Genomic DNA, 15,167 nt, shown 5'->3' with positions numbered 1-15,167 from the left:
CTGTGTGTGCGTGTGCGCATGCTTGTGTGTGTGTAAAAGAGATGATGCCTGAGATCTGATGGCTTACCAGTTCTATTTCGAGGCCAGGCTCTCTTTCAGCTCCCAGTTTTTATGAGGCACTCATCCCTATATCCTTAAAAAAGCCCCCTCCCCCCCTTTTTAATTTTTTGCGGTACGCGGGCCTCTCAGTGTTGTGGCCTCTCCCGTTGCGGAGCACAGGCTCCGGACGCGCAGGCTCAGTGGCCATGGCTCACAGGCCCAGCCGCTCCGCGGCATGTGGGATCTTCCCAGACCGGGGCAAGAACCCGTGTCCCCTGCATCGGCAGGCGGACTCTCAACCACTGCGCCACCAGGGAAGCCCAAGGCCCACTCTTGGGGAAGGAGTCGCCCAAGGTACACTTGGCAAGGAACCTGGAGGAAACCTTTCTGTACTGAGGAGATCCTAGACACCAAACTTCTAAGCTCAGGCTGGAGGGCAGGGAGAATGGGAAGCTGGCTCTTTGCTCTTAGCCGAAGCACCATCTGCCCCGCTTCTGTTAAAGCCAGAGGCAGCGTGAAGTTCCAGGGCGTCTCACATCTCAGAGAAGCACAATGTTCCCACAACATCCGGGACCCATCCCAATATCTCCTCTGCCATTTCACATCCGCAGGTGGTCCTCAGACAAAACCTAGATGTAGGGCAGTTTCTGCCTCCTCCCAGCTCAGTCATATATGTGAGTGAATAAGTAACAAACTTCCAGTCGTTTCCACTTTGCAGGGTGGCAAACGTCTCAGATCAAGTGGGGCCCTCAGGATGCTCTCTATCCTCTTAACATCCTGCTCTGGGGAGTAACCACCTTCTGGTCTTAGCACAAGGATGCTGGTTGAGAAGCTTCTATTTTTCAAATATATCCCTCACCTAGAATATCTTCGTTTCTTCCCATGATAATTTGGTTGCCTCAGCATGACTGTGGCCTTTTATCAAACTTGAATGTCTCCTCTCTCATATTCAACCAAAATGTGTTTGGCTTTCTAGCTTCCTGAGAGCTCGCCTCTACTGTCTGCAAAGTGGGAACGTGGACTGGCTTAATTCCAGTTCCAGGGCTGATTTGTCAATGGCAATGTTTCAACATGTTCAAGATTTCATAGTCTTAATTCTCAACTTTGAAGAGAATTCTAGAGGATGCTTCCTTGAAATTTAAGAGAAATGCCATTGGAAATGTATCAGGTTTATTACCTGGAGGTTTCTAACCTAAAGGAGGAAAAGCTAGCACTCACCTGGGTGTCAGATCTGCACTGATTCCCAGCTCTCCTACTGAGCTGTGTGGCTCTGGACAAAGAAAGTCTCTGAGCCTCAGACACCTCATCTGTAAATTGGGTATAATAACAACACCCACCCCATAGGGTTGTTGTGAAGCTTAAAAGAGATACTGCACGTCGAGAGTTTGGCTCTGTGCCCGGCACATGCCAAATGCTCAGTACATAATAGATGTGGGATAACTGTCAACTGGGCTTCCTGTTGACGTTCTAGGGTTTTCTCTCTTCTCTCTTCTGGCTCACCTGGAAATGTGAGTTCTGCATCTTTGAGTTCTTCATCAGCTCTCCAAACATTTGTCTCTTTAACACAGAAAGAATATTGACAAAATTTAGCGTATGTTCTTCTTTGCCTTTTGCATCAGAGAAAAATGGATTTTTCTCAACTTTCAGATGCTACCCATTTGGATGGAATGTTGAGCCTTCCTAGGTGAGGAGGTGAGGATAGAGGTCTGCAGAAGGGGGTGTGGCTTTGGGGCAACGTTACACTGTCCTGCTGCACCTTTTAGGGAATCTCTGTTCCAGATTCCAGCAGAGAAGGAGGTGGTCAACCAAGAAGGCTACGAAGGATACTGTATTCTTCTTGGAGGACAGATCTGCTTTAGCTGGAAGCAGAGCCTCCTAGATCAGTGGAAGAGGCTGTAGATGTCCAGTGGCTTTCCACCCAGTGGAAATGTTGAAAGCCCCAGTGGCTAACCTCCCTGGCAGGGACTACAGGGGCCTGTTGGGAAGCCAGCATCACTGAAAACCTGGAGCTTGCCGCTCCCCTGGGGTTTGATTACTATTGCTGACCCTGATCTGCTCAAGACCCTGCACCTCAGGGGCAGCTCGTCAAAGAAAGAGCATCCCCTAGGCACTGGAGACACAAAAGTGAGAGGGAACTGGGGTCTCCCTTGCAGACTGACACTCCGCAGGTGAATGTGCAGTGGTGTCAGGAAGGAGACATTCTCCTAGAGCCCTGAGCATCCACTGGGGTCACCAACCTGATTCCTACAGCGGCCAGGAAAGTAAAAGAAGTGGGTGAAGTGAGCTGGGGTGGTGGTGGACAGCAGCAAACACACGAGCCCAGCGCCTTTCTAAGGGGCCTGGAAGATGGAGGCTTGTGATGGTGGCTTGTGGGTCTGTGGGCCTAGGGTCGCCAGATCTTCCAAGTTTCCCAGAGAAGCTGGAAATCCAGAGTATTCCAGGAAACTGCCCTATTTTGAAATGTAACTTAAAAAAAAATCCCATGAGCCAAATGGAACATATCTGTGGGCTGCCATCTTGCGACACCTGCTTCAGAACCTCCCTGCTTGGTGTCTAGTTGGTGCTCAGTAAATGTTGGAGGGGTTGCCAGATAAAATACAAGATGCCCAGTTAAATCTGAATTCCAGAATGAAGCCAACAAATTTGTGAGTGTGAATATGCCCTGTGTAATATTTAGGACATTTATACTGAATAGCTTTTGTTGTTTATCTGAAATTAAAATTTAACTGGGCATCGTGTTTTTGGTTTGTTTGTTTTCCCCTAAATCTGGCAACCCTACCGGGTAGTCACAAAACTCAGGGAGGAAATAAGGCTGTCTTTTGGGACAGGGCATCGGTGCTTACAAGACTCTTCCATTCTCCCAGAAGGATGCTAACTCTACCCTCAGAGGACTGTCTGTGAAGGCTGATGGGCCCGTATTGAACTGACAGTTGCCCTCCAGGCATTTTCCGTGGAGAAGGCCTCGAGCCTGCAGCCACTCAGTCTTTATCACAAACTCAGTTGAGACAATCACTATCCAAATTCCCAGATATTATAAAGCAGGGGTTAGTTTTAAACCAACAGCCTTCTTCTCTCCCACCCCATCCCCCGCCTTTTTTTTTGCAGAACCGTTTATCCAAGCAAAATCCCATGAGGAACTTGGGGTATAAGATAATGGAGAGCTTCTCTGGCGGGAGAAAGGTGTGTGTGCTTTGAGAGTCACACCTTTCCATGGCACCCAAAGGCTCCAGGGAACCCCAGTTTGAACATTGCTGCAAAATTCCTTCCTGGATTAAGTTCCGTCAGTGGGCAACTGGGCACTGAAGGGCAGAGCCTGGCCCCTGTGCACCTGCTTTTCCTGAACTTTACTGAACACACTGGGATGTGATGAAGGGGGTGCGGGAGGGTCTTTTTCTTTAGCCTTCTTCTATCCGTATGCTGCATAGGCCTGGCCACATGGTTCTACTTCATCATTGTGGGCGGAAGAGCACCACCCCAAGCCCCTCCCATCCCACGCTCCTCCTACACAACATCTACCAATTGTGGGGCTTCCCTGGTGGAGCAGAGGTTGAGAGTCCGCCTGCCGACGCAGGGTTCGTGTCCCGGTCCAGGAGGATGCCACATGCCGCAGAGCGGCTGGGCCCGTGAGCCATGGCCGCTGAGCCTGCGCGTCTGGAGCCTGTGCTCCGCAACGGGAGAGGCCACAACAGTGAGAGGCCTGCGTACCGCAAAAACAAACAAACAAACAAACAAAACACAGAAGTGGCACGGAGGAAGCCAGAATCTTGAGAATACCTGGGCCCAAGGAAATCTTGGAAGATAGTGAGTTAAAGAGAATAGTGAGGATAATGACGATGGTAGGAGAGGGTGAATGCTTTGTGGTCCTATGTGCTAAGGCTTTTGTATACAAGCTCCCATTGGGAAGGCTACGAGCTAGGTGCCATTTTTATTCTCATCTTAAAGAAGAGGGATCTGAGCTAATTAAGCAGAGGGAAGGTTAGGGGCTTTTCCTGGCTGAGACCACAAGACAAAGCGGTGGTCACGCCCCCTAGCCAGGACTTGATTGGCTGGAGATTTGATTGGCAGGAGAGCTGAGCGGCTTCTCCTGCCAGAAGCAGCCGCTGCCCTTCAGCCTTTCTTACACTTCAAGCCCTAAGAAAGGGCTTGCGTGCTTCCCAAGTGGCAACTTCTGTGCATTTAAAAATTTCCTCTTGAAAATCCCAGCCTTAGCCCATTCACAAAAGGTATCTGGGTCCTTTCTTGGCCGTGGCCTAGTCGTATTCACCAAAGAGAAGAGCGCGTCCCATAAGAGCTGGCGGCTTTGGGAGGACCGGGGAAGGCGTCAGCTGGCAGGAAGCTCCCTGAAAGAAATAGAGGAATCCCCACCCATCCATGAGCTGCCTATTCTTCCCCCTTAGAAACGGGGCTTGTGATGTGCCAGGCACTGCAGGCATTTTGCCATTTAACCCTCCCACTGCCCCACGGAGTAGGCCCCTTGCTAACAGTTTTGGTTGCTTTTGTTGAGGAACCTGCGATACAGAGGTCAAGCCACTTACTCAGGGTCATTCGGGCCAGTGGTGGGGCTTGACCCCTATTTGTTTGACTCCAAATCTGGCCTCTGAACTCTGAGAGACACTGCCGGGTTCTCGAGGGATGTGGGATGTGGATTCGAGTGAGCACGGCCTGGGCCGCGTTTCCCGTTCCTCTGCCACATGGACAGAGCCACAGGCCCAGTTCGCTGTGAAGGCCCAGCATCTTATACCAAGTCTCATTTTCACAGCCAAAGATATTAGTGTGGATATAGGACTTTTGATTCTTGAAAGGTCTGCTTGGTGAAGAGATGATCAAACATTAAAACTACAAACTCCATTTTTTGGGGGGGGGGCAATTGTGAAGCTTAAGATGTGTAATTTCATCTCAGTGCTTCAACCTTGCCACCTCTGTGAACGGGTGAAGAGTTTCAAAGTTTTATACAGGAGGCTAAAAAACTAAGGCTCCTTGTGAAAATACTAAGTGTAAAACTTAGAAAGAGGAATTCTACTTTCTGTTCATTTCTGCTTAAAGACAACGAAGATCTACTCCCTGGAAGGAATGGATGCCAAGACAGATGTATACAAGTGCCCTTTAGGATCCAGCAAAACTTTAAAATGTATTATTGTTTTCTTCCTGACAAACAGGCTGGCATGTCCCTTGCATTGTGTATGAATGAGGCAGCCCATGAATAATGCATGTGAAGCCTGATTATGTAAATCCTCAGGTTTTCAGTACATGACAATGGCTTTTTTTGGGCCCTTCTCTGTCCCATTCTGTGGTCTGGTGTCTCTGCTTTGGGGCCTAGTCTGCCAAGCTCTGTGGGCGGGGGGGGGGGACATTTCGGGGAGGGGTGAGCTCTCCAGAGGGCACATCAAAGGGAAAGTCACAACTCTGTCACTGGCCCAGCTCTCCCTGGCATTGCTTGGTGTGAAAGGAAACTGTCCTCTGCCTGAGGCAGCCCCATGACACATGCAGACTAAGGCCTGTGATGTTTAATTCACAGTGGTGAGCACTGGAAACACCACATCCAGGCTCCCTCAGAGCAGGACAGCCACTTTTCATTTCTAGGGCTCTAAGTCAGAGAGCCTGCTGTCTGGAAACCTGTTGCCTGGAAGGTTCGCAGGATGGAGGGCAGGCTTCTGCAAGGAACTATCTGGCCATCACCTCCTGGTTGAGGAGAAGGGCACCCTTCTATGACCTTGGCCTCCTTAGAGCCCATGCAGGCAACAAACACACACATGCAAATACACACACATGCAAACACACAGCACATACTCACATGTACACACATACACGCAAGCATGCGTGTACAAATACACAGCCCCAAGTCAGAAAGACTGGAGTACTATTCTGGCTACTCAGAATAGCAAACCCAAATCTTTATTCTCAGAGAGCTTATTCCTCGGTGTATCCCTGGCACCTGGCAGAACAATGAAAATCAGAAGCGCCGCCTTTAAAAACACTCGGGCTGTTCACTCAACTGATTGTGGTCATCATTGCAGGAGGCAGGGAAGTCAGATCATGATGCTGGACACCCTTAAGCTCAGTACAGTGCTGTGTGTCACTTATGTCTCAATAAAACTGGTAGAAAAAATAGTTATCTGGATAGAAAAAACAAGATAAAATACACGAATTATCAAAAGTTAAAAAAATACAGATGAGCTAGACTATGAGTCTCAGAAAGCACTGTTCACAACAGCCAGGACATGGAAGCAGCGTAAATGTCGATGGAGGAGTGGATAAAGAAGATGTGGTACAAATATACAGTGGAATACTACTCAGCCATAAAAAAGAGTGAAGTAATGCCATTTGCAGCAACATGGATGGACCTAAAGACTATACTATGTGAAGTAGGTCAGACAAAGACAAATATCATATGATATCACTTATATGTGGAATCTAAAAAAAATGATACAAATGAGCTTATTTACAAAACAGAAACAGACTCACAGACTTTGAAAACAAACTTATGGTTACCAAAGTGGAAATGTGGTGGGGAGGGATAAATTAGGAGTTTGGGTTTAACATATACACAGTATTATATATAAAATATGTAATCAACAAGGCCCTACTGTATAGCACAGGGAACCCTACTCAATATTCTGTAATAACTTATATGGGAAAAGAATCTGAAAAAGAATAGGTATATGTATATGTATAACTGAGTCACTTTGCTGTACACGTGAAACTAACACAACACTGTAAATCAACTATACTCCAATATAAAATAAAAATTAAATTTAAAAAAAGAAAGTTAAAAAAAATAGAGGCAAGCTAGACTATGAGTCTCAGAGAGGTTAAGCTAACACATATATATGGAATCTAAAAAAAAAAAAAAAAAGAATGTTCTGATGAACCTAGGGGCAGCCAGGAATAAAGACACAGATGTAGAGAATGGACTTGAGGACATGGGGAGGGGGAAGGGCAAGCTGGGACGAAGTGAGAGAGTGGCATGGACATATATACACTACCAAAGGTAAAACAGATAGCAGCCGCATGGCACAGGGAGATCAGCTCAGTGCTTTGCGACCATCTAGAGGGGTGGGATAAGGAGGGTGGGAGGGAGACACAAGAGGGAGGGATGTGAGGATATACGTATGCATATAGCTGATTCACTTTGTTATACAGCAGAAACGAACACCACACTGTAAAGCAATTATACTCCAATAAAGATGTTAAAAAAAAAAGCTGCCTGAAGTCACACAGTAAATGGCAGAACAAGAGTCTAAACCTAAGTCTGCCTAACGCTAAAGCTATTCTGCCACCTTCCTTTGCAATGAGCGAATGCATTCTGTGCTGCCTGGATCCCACTGGGACCTCAGTTGGCTGTTTCTAAAGGGAGCTGAGGGGCAGCCTCAGAGGCTCTGCTCCGAGCAGGGACCTCTCACCTTCTGCTGCCTGATCGCCCTGGTGACCCTCTTCTCCTGGTGCAGCCGCTCTTCCATGTGCGCCAGGGCCTCCTTCAGCAGCGCCTTTTCTTTGGCCTCTTTGCAGATGTCGTCCTTCAGCTTTGCCACCTGTGACTGGTACATCTGAACCGACACTTTGCTCTGCCTGAGCACACAGGAGAGACAAAGTCTCTTTTCTCCTCAGCTTTCTCACTCACCACCAATGCTCCTGACCTGGGAGATCCTCAGAACACTTCCATATATGCCTGGCTTCGCGGTTTCCTTACAAGTGGGGGGAAGGCTGAAGATGTGGGGACTAGAGGGCAGAATAAATAGCCCATTGGCTGTGGATGTGCAGCATGAAGGGGGCACAGGTTATGCTACCAGCCCCTCCCAATTTTCCAGAGAGGGTGGGGGAACGGATACTACTGAAAATACGATGGAATTACGAAAAGCACACACATGGTGAAACATCAGACACATTTATAAAAGGTGCACCTTATTCCTTAACAGTAGGGTACTCTAACTGCTGCTTTCTTGCCCAGAGACTTGGGTCCATCAGGCCCTGAGTCACCATCCCGCCTCCCCCCTCCACACCCAGGCCTCTGTCCTCTTGTCCTGGTCCCTACGGGTCTGCAGCTGCACCGAGGTTTAGCCTGGAGAATGGAGGCCTGGGCCTTTTGCCGGAGACATGGGCCATATTTGAGCTGTTCAATGTCCTTCTCGTATCGTCTCAAAAGCTCCTCTTTTCTCTGCAGCTGGTTCTTGAGTAGGGTGATCTTATCAAACACCAGGTAGAGGTCTCTTTGTCGAAGCTGGTGGACTCTCTCCCTCTCTTTTGGGGAGAGGTGTTTCATGGACACGTGACCTGACATACCTTTGATGTTCATCAAAGTCCCGAGGGTGTTGCTCATGTCCATGTACTACGAGAAAGCATTTCGCAGGTAAGAGGCCTGGCCCAAGACCGCTGGTGGCCCCTTTGAGGAGGCAAACGTCTAATTCTGTTTCATTCATTTTCTGCAGTTGCAGAGAAGAAACACATGCTTTGCAAATGAGTGCATTTGGGGTTTCTAGTACGACTTTCATTTTCCCCCGCATCCATTTACACTATGCCTTTTTGAGAATTGGGGGGAAGTGGGGAGGGGGAATGACAACAGACATAAACATTCATTCTTACTACCCAGTCTTCCAAGGAATTGGGCTCTGCAATTTCCAGCCCATGCTGGGATAGGAGATGGGTCTCGTGGAGCTACTGTAACAACTAAAATGTATGTGGAGTTGATGTTTAAACTACCTGCAGGGCACGCAGGTTTGGACAGGAGGGGACTGATGCTGGGTATACCTACCAGCTTTTCACTAAGATCTAAAGCGTCAGCCACATCCATTTTCCTTAACTTCTCAGAGACCATGATGGACCCTGGGCTGGAAAGGCCATTTTGAGGCTGAAATAAAAAAAAAGAAGAAAAACTCTCTTGGCATTCCATTATGATTTTCTACATCCAGAAGAATAACCCAAAGAATAATGGAAGAACTGGAAAGATACTAAAGAATAATTTGAGAGAGTTAATTTTTTAACATCTTTATTGGAGTATAATTGCTTTACAATGGTGTGTTAGTTTCTGCTGTATCAAAAAGTGAATCACCTATACGTATCCATATATCCCCATATCCCCTGCCTCTTGCGTCTCCCTCCCACCCTCCCTATCCCACCCCTCTAGGTAGACACACAGCACCGACCTGCTCTCCCTGTGTGATGCAGCTGCTTCCCACGAGCTATCTATTTTACCTTTGGTAGCGTGTGTGTGTATATATGTCCACGCCAAGAGAGTTGGTTTTAAATCCAGTCTGACTCTGTGAACTGCTTTCTATATGACTGTGTTCCTACCCCTTCAGAGCACGACTGCCTTTGAAATGATGCATCACTTGTGCCGTTCTTTGGCCACCGTCTCGTCTGTCTTCCCTTTAGGCCAGTGGTTCTCAACCGGGGGTGACTCTGTCCACCCTACCCCCTCCAGGACATTTAGCAATGCCTGGGCACATTTGTGGTTGTCATAATTGCTGCTGGCGTCTAGTGGGTAGAGGACAAGGATGCTGCTAGACACCCCACGATGCATAGGGCAGTCTCCCAAACAAAGAGTTACCTGGCTCAAAAAATCAGTACCGCTGATGTTGAGAAGACAAGCTCCAGAAAAATGGGGACCATGCGGCTTTTGCTCACTATCTCCCTCCTTGTGCCCAGCATGGCACCTGGCACCGAGTGGTGCATAGTGGGCATGTTTGTGGAATGAACGAATGAAGGTTAAGTGGAAAATAGCCTCCCTCCTTTTTATTAAAGGAATCTCATTTCTGTGCAGCAGAAACCATACCCTCACAAAATTTGGCCCAACCTTCTCCTAGTTCTGGAACCTGGTGGGTGAGCATCACTTCAGACCCTTTCCAGAGACAATGCAGATAGTGTTTGCAGCTGCATCTCCCTAAGACCCCAACCAGCCAGCTGGCTGCTGGAAGCCCAAATGACTGCATGGAATGGCCACCAGTCTAAATAGGTTACCCGATCTGAACGACTACAAATAACCCTAATAAGCCTCCTTAAAAAATAAATTGGCTTTTAATGCTTGCCATGAGCATCTCTTAGCCCTAGCATTTGTTGGCACTACCCTGAAAACCTCTGAGATTAAAAACAAAACAACTAAAAAACTATAATGGCCCCCAAAGTGACTGTGATAGATAAGAGTGGACATATTTGTCTATGTATCTATGGAGATGAGAATAAAAGAGGGTATCTGAAGATGACAATAAACCGGGCAGATCTGCTGCAAAAAGAACCTGAGATGCTGCTCAGTGTCTTCAGCTACCCTGAGCTGCTTCCTCTGTACCTCTCCAGACGCCCCCTCTTTTCCTGAGGGGAGGGTCACTAAGGAAGAGCCTGGGCTACAGGATCCAAGCACACAGTCCCCACCCGGTCTCTGCAGGCTAGCAGACACACCACCAGGGACACACCCCTGGTGTGTCTTCAATCATTATTCTGTGACCTTGGGTGAGGTACTTGACCTCCTGAAGCCTTACTTTTTCTTATCTGTTAAATGGGGACAATAATAGTAACTATGACACAAGGCTGCTACGATCGTTCAATGACATAAGGCATGGAGCCGGCTGAGCTCAACGCCTGGCACACAGTAAGCAGTTCACAGATGTCAGCTATTCTTCCTCCTGCTCTTTCATTTAATTACTGCCAACCTTGGAGGATTGAGAGTTAGGAGGTTTCCTGCTCTGTGGTGTCAGTGGTGGGATGAGGGCTTGTTGCCAAGGAGAAGGTCTTGGAAGCAGGACCATCAGGACGTGAGATCCAGCTGAGCTCCCCACCTGGAGACGGTCCCTCTACTCCCAACCTCAGAGAAGGAAGGTTCGATTTTATCAGGAAGACCAACACGTTTCTGAAGACTCACATCTCTAGACGTGTGAGCAAATGTCTAGAAAAATTGTAGGAGAAAATGCTGGTACAGAGAGGATGGCTTTATTATGTTTTCCAAAAGCTGGTTTAGACCAGCTGCCGCAGCAAGCCACGCTGACCTGAGCTGTCCATTGTCATGTGTCAGTCAAACACCCGATCAAACATCCATTTAGGATACAGGGCACCTTCAACCTAACAATCAAATTACTTCTGAAAATCCTGGAAAACACAAACTATGCTCCCTAAGAAAGGAAGGTTGTCTTGGATAATACTCTTTAAATACTGTTTGACAATAATAACTATCATCTATTAAAGTGCTCGCTATGAGCTAGGCACTGGGATAAGCACTTTACATAATGATCTCCTTTAATTTTTCCATCATCATTTTACAGCTGGGAAATTGAAGTCCCAGAAAGGTTAGGAGGCTGCCCAAGGTCACAGAGCTTGCAGAGCTGGGATTAGGACACAGGTCTCTGATTCTAGAACTTGTGTCTTCTTAATCATCATGGCTCCCTTCTGCTGCCCTTTATGTGTTCATGTTTTTCAGTTTATAGCAAAAAGCAAATGTTAGGCAAGCTCATGACATACTGTTGTACATTAGCTTGTTGGATATTTTCTGCAGAATACAACATGTGATGTGAAAAGGAGGGCCCAGAGATTGACCTGGCCAGCATCAGTGCAATGCTATATCATGCTGTACACGATGGCAAGCCGCCTTTCTATTCAAACATTGGATCGGTGGTACGGCCAGGCACCGATCAGTCCATACAGGTGCCAGCCCATCAGGGAGGACCTGGCCTCGAACCAATGATGTATACAGTGGTGCCAGGGCACACGGCTCGTGTCTGTCCTCATGCCCACCCTCCCCACGTGTCAGTCAATGCAGAGACAAAGTTTCTTTGGTTACCGTTCCGATCTCTACTCTTGAAAAAGGTGGCAAGTCAGGTTTTACATCCAATATTTTCTGAACATTTTTTTCCATCCCGAGGGTCTTTAAGTCTAGAAATGATCCATCCATGTGGTCCTTGTGATCTATAAAAGAAATAATTTACACTCAAAAGAAAGGCTCAGGAAGAAGTTACTGCATGTAAAAGTCACAGCTGCTATTTACTGGACACTTACCACAGGCCAGTACTAATTAGTTCACCATCCTCCCTTGGCAGGTGAGGTATCGAGGCCCAGAGAGGTGAAATGACTTGTCCAAGGCCACACAGCTCATATGAGGCTGCAGCCTCCCAGGGCGGGGGCACTGAGGGGGAACCTTCGGCCACGGGTGTGAGGATGGACTTGAACCCAGGCTTCTGTGTCCTAGCCCAGGGCTCCACCCAGCAGCAAGCTTGGCTTCTTGAAAGCCCTATTCCCTCTAAACACGGTATTTATCCTGGGAAGTTCCCCAAGGTTGGTCCTTGCACAGCATCCGTCTATGAAAAAGTCCCAGGGGAGGCGCCATCATTCACCTGGTGTGATCACTGCTTGGCTGAGGCCCCACTGGGCGTGGGCACGCATGGGTATGCAGAGTTGGAGGGGATGGCATGTCAGAATGGAAGAGGTGGTTGGGTGAATGATGCCTCCCCCCCAAAGATGTCTGGGTCCTAATCCTTAGAGCCTATGAACATTACCTGACAGGGCAGAAGGACCTTTGCAGATGTGATGAAGGTAAGGATCTTGAGATGCGGGCTTATCCTGGATTAGCTGGGGGGACCCAATATAGGTGCATGGGTTCTTACAAGAAGCAGACACAGGGAGTCTGACTACAGACAGACAGAGACGGTGATGTGACAGAAGCAGAGAGTTGAAGGTGCTCCTCTGCCGTGAGCCAAGGAAAGCGGGGAATTTTTATTTCCTCGCCTTTTCCAGTCTAGAGACTAGAAAAGGCAAGGAAACGGATTCTTTCCTAGAGCCTCCAGAAGGAACCAGCCCTTGCCTTTACCTTAGCGAAACTGATTTTGGACCTTTGGCCTCCAGAACTGTAAAAGAATAAATATGAGTTGTGTTAAGCCCCTAAGTTTGTGGTAATTTGTTAGAACAGCCATAGGAAACTAATATGGGGGGTGAAGGCAGGAGGTAGGATGAGAGGTGGGGAAATGCAGTGCATGTTCTGGAAGAGCTTAATTGGGTTAGAGCAGATGATGGGGGAGGGGAGGAGTAGAGGGAAGAGTCGGGATGGAAAGATGAGCTCAGTTTGTGGCCAGCCTAGAACAGTAGCCTAAAGAGTATAAACTTGATTTAAACATCACTGAAATGTCACGAGTGTGACCTGTGTGCCCGGCCCTCTGCCAAGCAATCAACGCATCACCCCACTGTATTGTCCCGCCATCGCCTCCTTTTACACATGAGGCAGTCGGGCTCTGAGACCTGTGGCTGCTGGACGCCACACAGCTGGCAAATGGCTGAGCCAGGGCTTGGGATTACAGTGGTGTGACTCCAGGGTCTGAGTCACTGCTATTTCAGCTTCTGATGGAGCAGTGAGTTGGCTTAATGAAGGGTGATTTTTTTTTTCAGAAAAATAACCGGGATGTATCAGAGACGAAGGAGCCAGCAGCATTTCTCAGCTGCAGCATCTCGACGTGTTGGGCGGGACAGTCCTCGTCGTGGGAGCCGTCCTGGGCACCGTAGGACGTTTAGCAGCATCCCTGGCCTCCACCTACTGGCTGCCAGGAGCATCACCCACCCAAGCTGTAATTATGAAAGATGAGAGGGTTTCAAGAAAGCAAACCGAGAGGGTTGGGTAGGCCAGAGAGAACATGGCGGGGGGAGGAAGCTGGGGCTTCAGTGCAGGGGGGGCCACGTCAGTTGCCAAAGAGGCAAAGACAATGTGGGAAGTTGGTGGTGAGCACACAGGGTGTAATGCACTTCAAGGTCTTAGTGGGACAGGAGTACAAGCAGTAGAAAAGGAGCTAAAGAAGCAGTGGTCCCAGTGAAGATGCACCAGCTTGAAGTGCATGTTTGATGACGAAGGAGAAAGATGGAGTGGGAGGCTGTAGACGCTGAAGAAGGAGGTCGTGATTCAGGAGCTTGTGCACAAGGTGGTCTGGGAGGGAGAGAGAAGGGGAGACTCAGGGAGGGAAGAGCTGCATTTGGAAAGAGAACGTAGTGAGGGAAGATGGAGGGAAAGGAGGAAAGGTGGGTGCGGAGAGAGACAGGAGGGGAGCTAAATAGGCTCGTGCCTGGGCCCTTGACCTCTGACAATGCCACTTGCTGAGAATTTCCAGCTTGGAAGAGTGAGAATAATAATATTATAATAATAGCTATTCAGTATTAACCACTTGCCGTGTGCCAGGCACCATGCCAGAAGTTTACCACGTGATATTTTCTGATCATTACAAACAGCCTAGCAAGGAAATGTGTTTGCATTTATAGGTGAGACACAGACGCCCAGCAAGGTTAAGCTATGGAGCTGGTAAGCAGTAGGATCAGAATTCAGACCTAGGTCTCTCATTCTCTTTTCAGAGAGACTAGAGGCTGGAGAGTGAAGCGCTGGGCTGGCTTATGTGAAGGGTGCGTGAGGAGAGGGGCACTGGGTGGATCCCGAGATGGCAGAGATGGGTGATGCAGACTTGGGCTGTTGGAAAGAGGGATTTTCTTCTCTGGGAGAAGCAGCAATTCTTGATTATAGTTCTGGTTACAAAATTTACACATGCCTGTTACACAAATCCAAACAGGGCAGAAACCCATAAAGTGGAAAGTGTCCCCCCGCTGTATCCTCAGTGGCCGGCACACAGTAGGGCTGCAATAAATAGTTGTTGAACGACTGAGGGAAAGTCAAGGCTCACGCAGTCTTATCATGCTGGGATAATACTCTCAACACTTTTATGTCTTTTCCTCCAGATTTCTCCTGTAGTTGGATATTGGCATTTGAAAAAAAAAAAAAAAGAAAAAAAAGGGGAGAACACTGTGCATATTGTATTACAACTTTCTTTTTTTTCACATAAAAATACTGTGTATCTTGGATATCTGAGAAAGAGCGATTTTCTATGTATGCAGGGAATCCTTTTATTTGCAACAAAGTCTTGCAGAAATAGACACAATCAACTGAGCTTGCAAAGATCAATGTAAAAAGTCCTTTCTTTCCCTTATCAAAAGAAGCTGAGAAACCAGGCAGGAGGAGAGGGGAGCTGAGTTTTAAGGTCCTCCTTAGATGTTTCCTGTCTTCCAGTGGGACCACACAGTAATCCTTCACCAATTAGATTTTTTTTTTTTTAGGTCGCAGCTTTTTTATTTTTTAATTGAGATATAGTCAATGTAAAATATTGTATGTTTCAGGTGTACAACATAGT

At 47.8% G+C, this 15,167-nt stretch overlaps 2 protein-coding genes across 2 annotated transcripts in view; one reads left to right on the top strand and one right to left on the bottom strand.

The window, feature by feature from the left end:
* LOC309808830 (forkhead-associated domain-containing protein 1-like) overlaps positions 1-15,167 on the top strand; it is a gene marked incomplete at both ends in the record, with an annotated part of 1,104,685 nt that overhangs the window by 343,045 nt on the left and 746,473 nt on the right. The gene's annotated exons all lie outside the window — the stretch shown is intronic.
* The window catches only part of LOC309808005 (forkhead-associated domain-containing protein 1-like), a gene marked incomplete at both ends in the record, with an annotated part of 100,270 nt that overhangs the window by 773 nt on the left and 84,330 nt on the right, over positions 1-15,167 (bottom strand). The window contains 3 exons of the mRNA XM_082628014.1: positions 7,440-7,605; positions 8,142-8,362; positions 8,786-8,833. Of these exons, the coding sequence (XP_082484140.1) occupies positions 7,440-7,605; positions 8,142-8,362; positions 8,786-8,833 (435 nt within the window). The remainder of the gene's footprint in view (positions 1-7,439; positions 7,606-8,141; positions 8,363-8,785; positions 8,834-15,167) is intronic.

Source organism: Mesoplodon mirus (assembly GCF_964341445.2).
Source record: "Mesoplodon mirus genome assembly, chromosome: 7".
Lineage (NCBI taxonomy): Eukaryota > Metazoa > Chordata > Mammalia > Artiodactyla > Ziphiidae > Mesoplodon > Mesoplodon mirus.
Note: the sequence above shows the minus strand (reverse complement) of the source record. Positions and strands in the feature narration are given on the sequence as shown.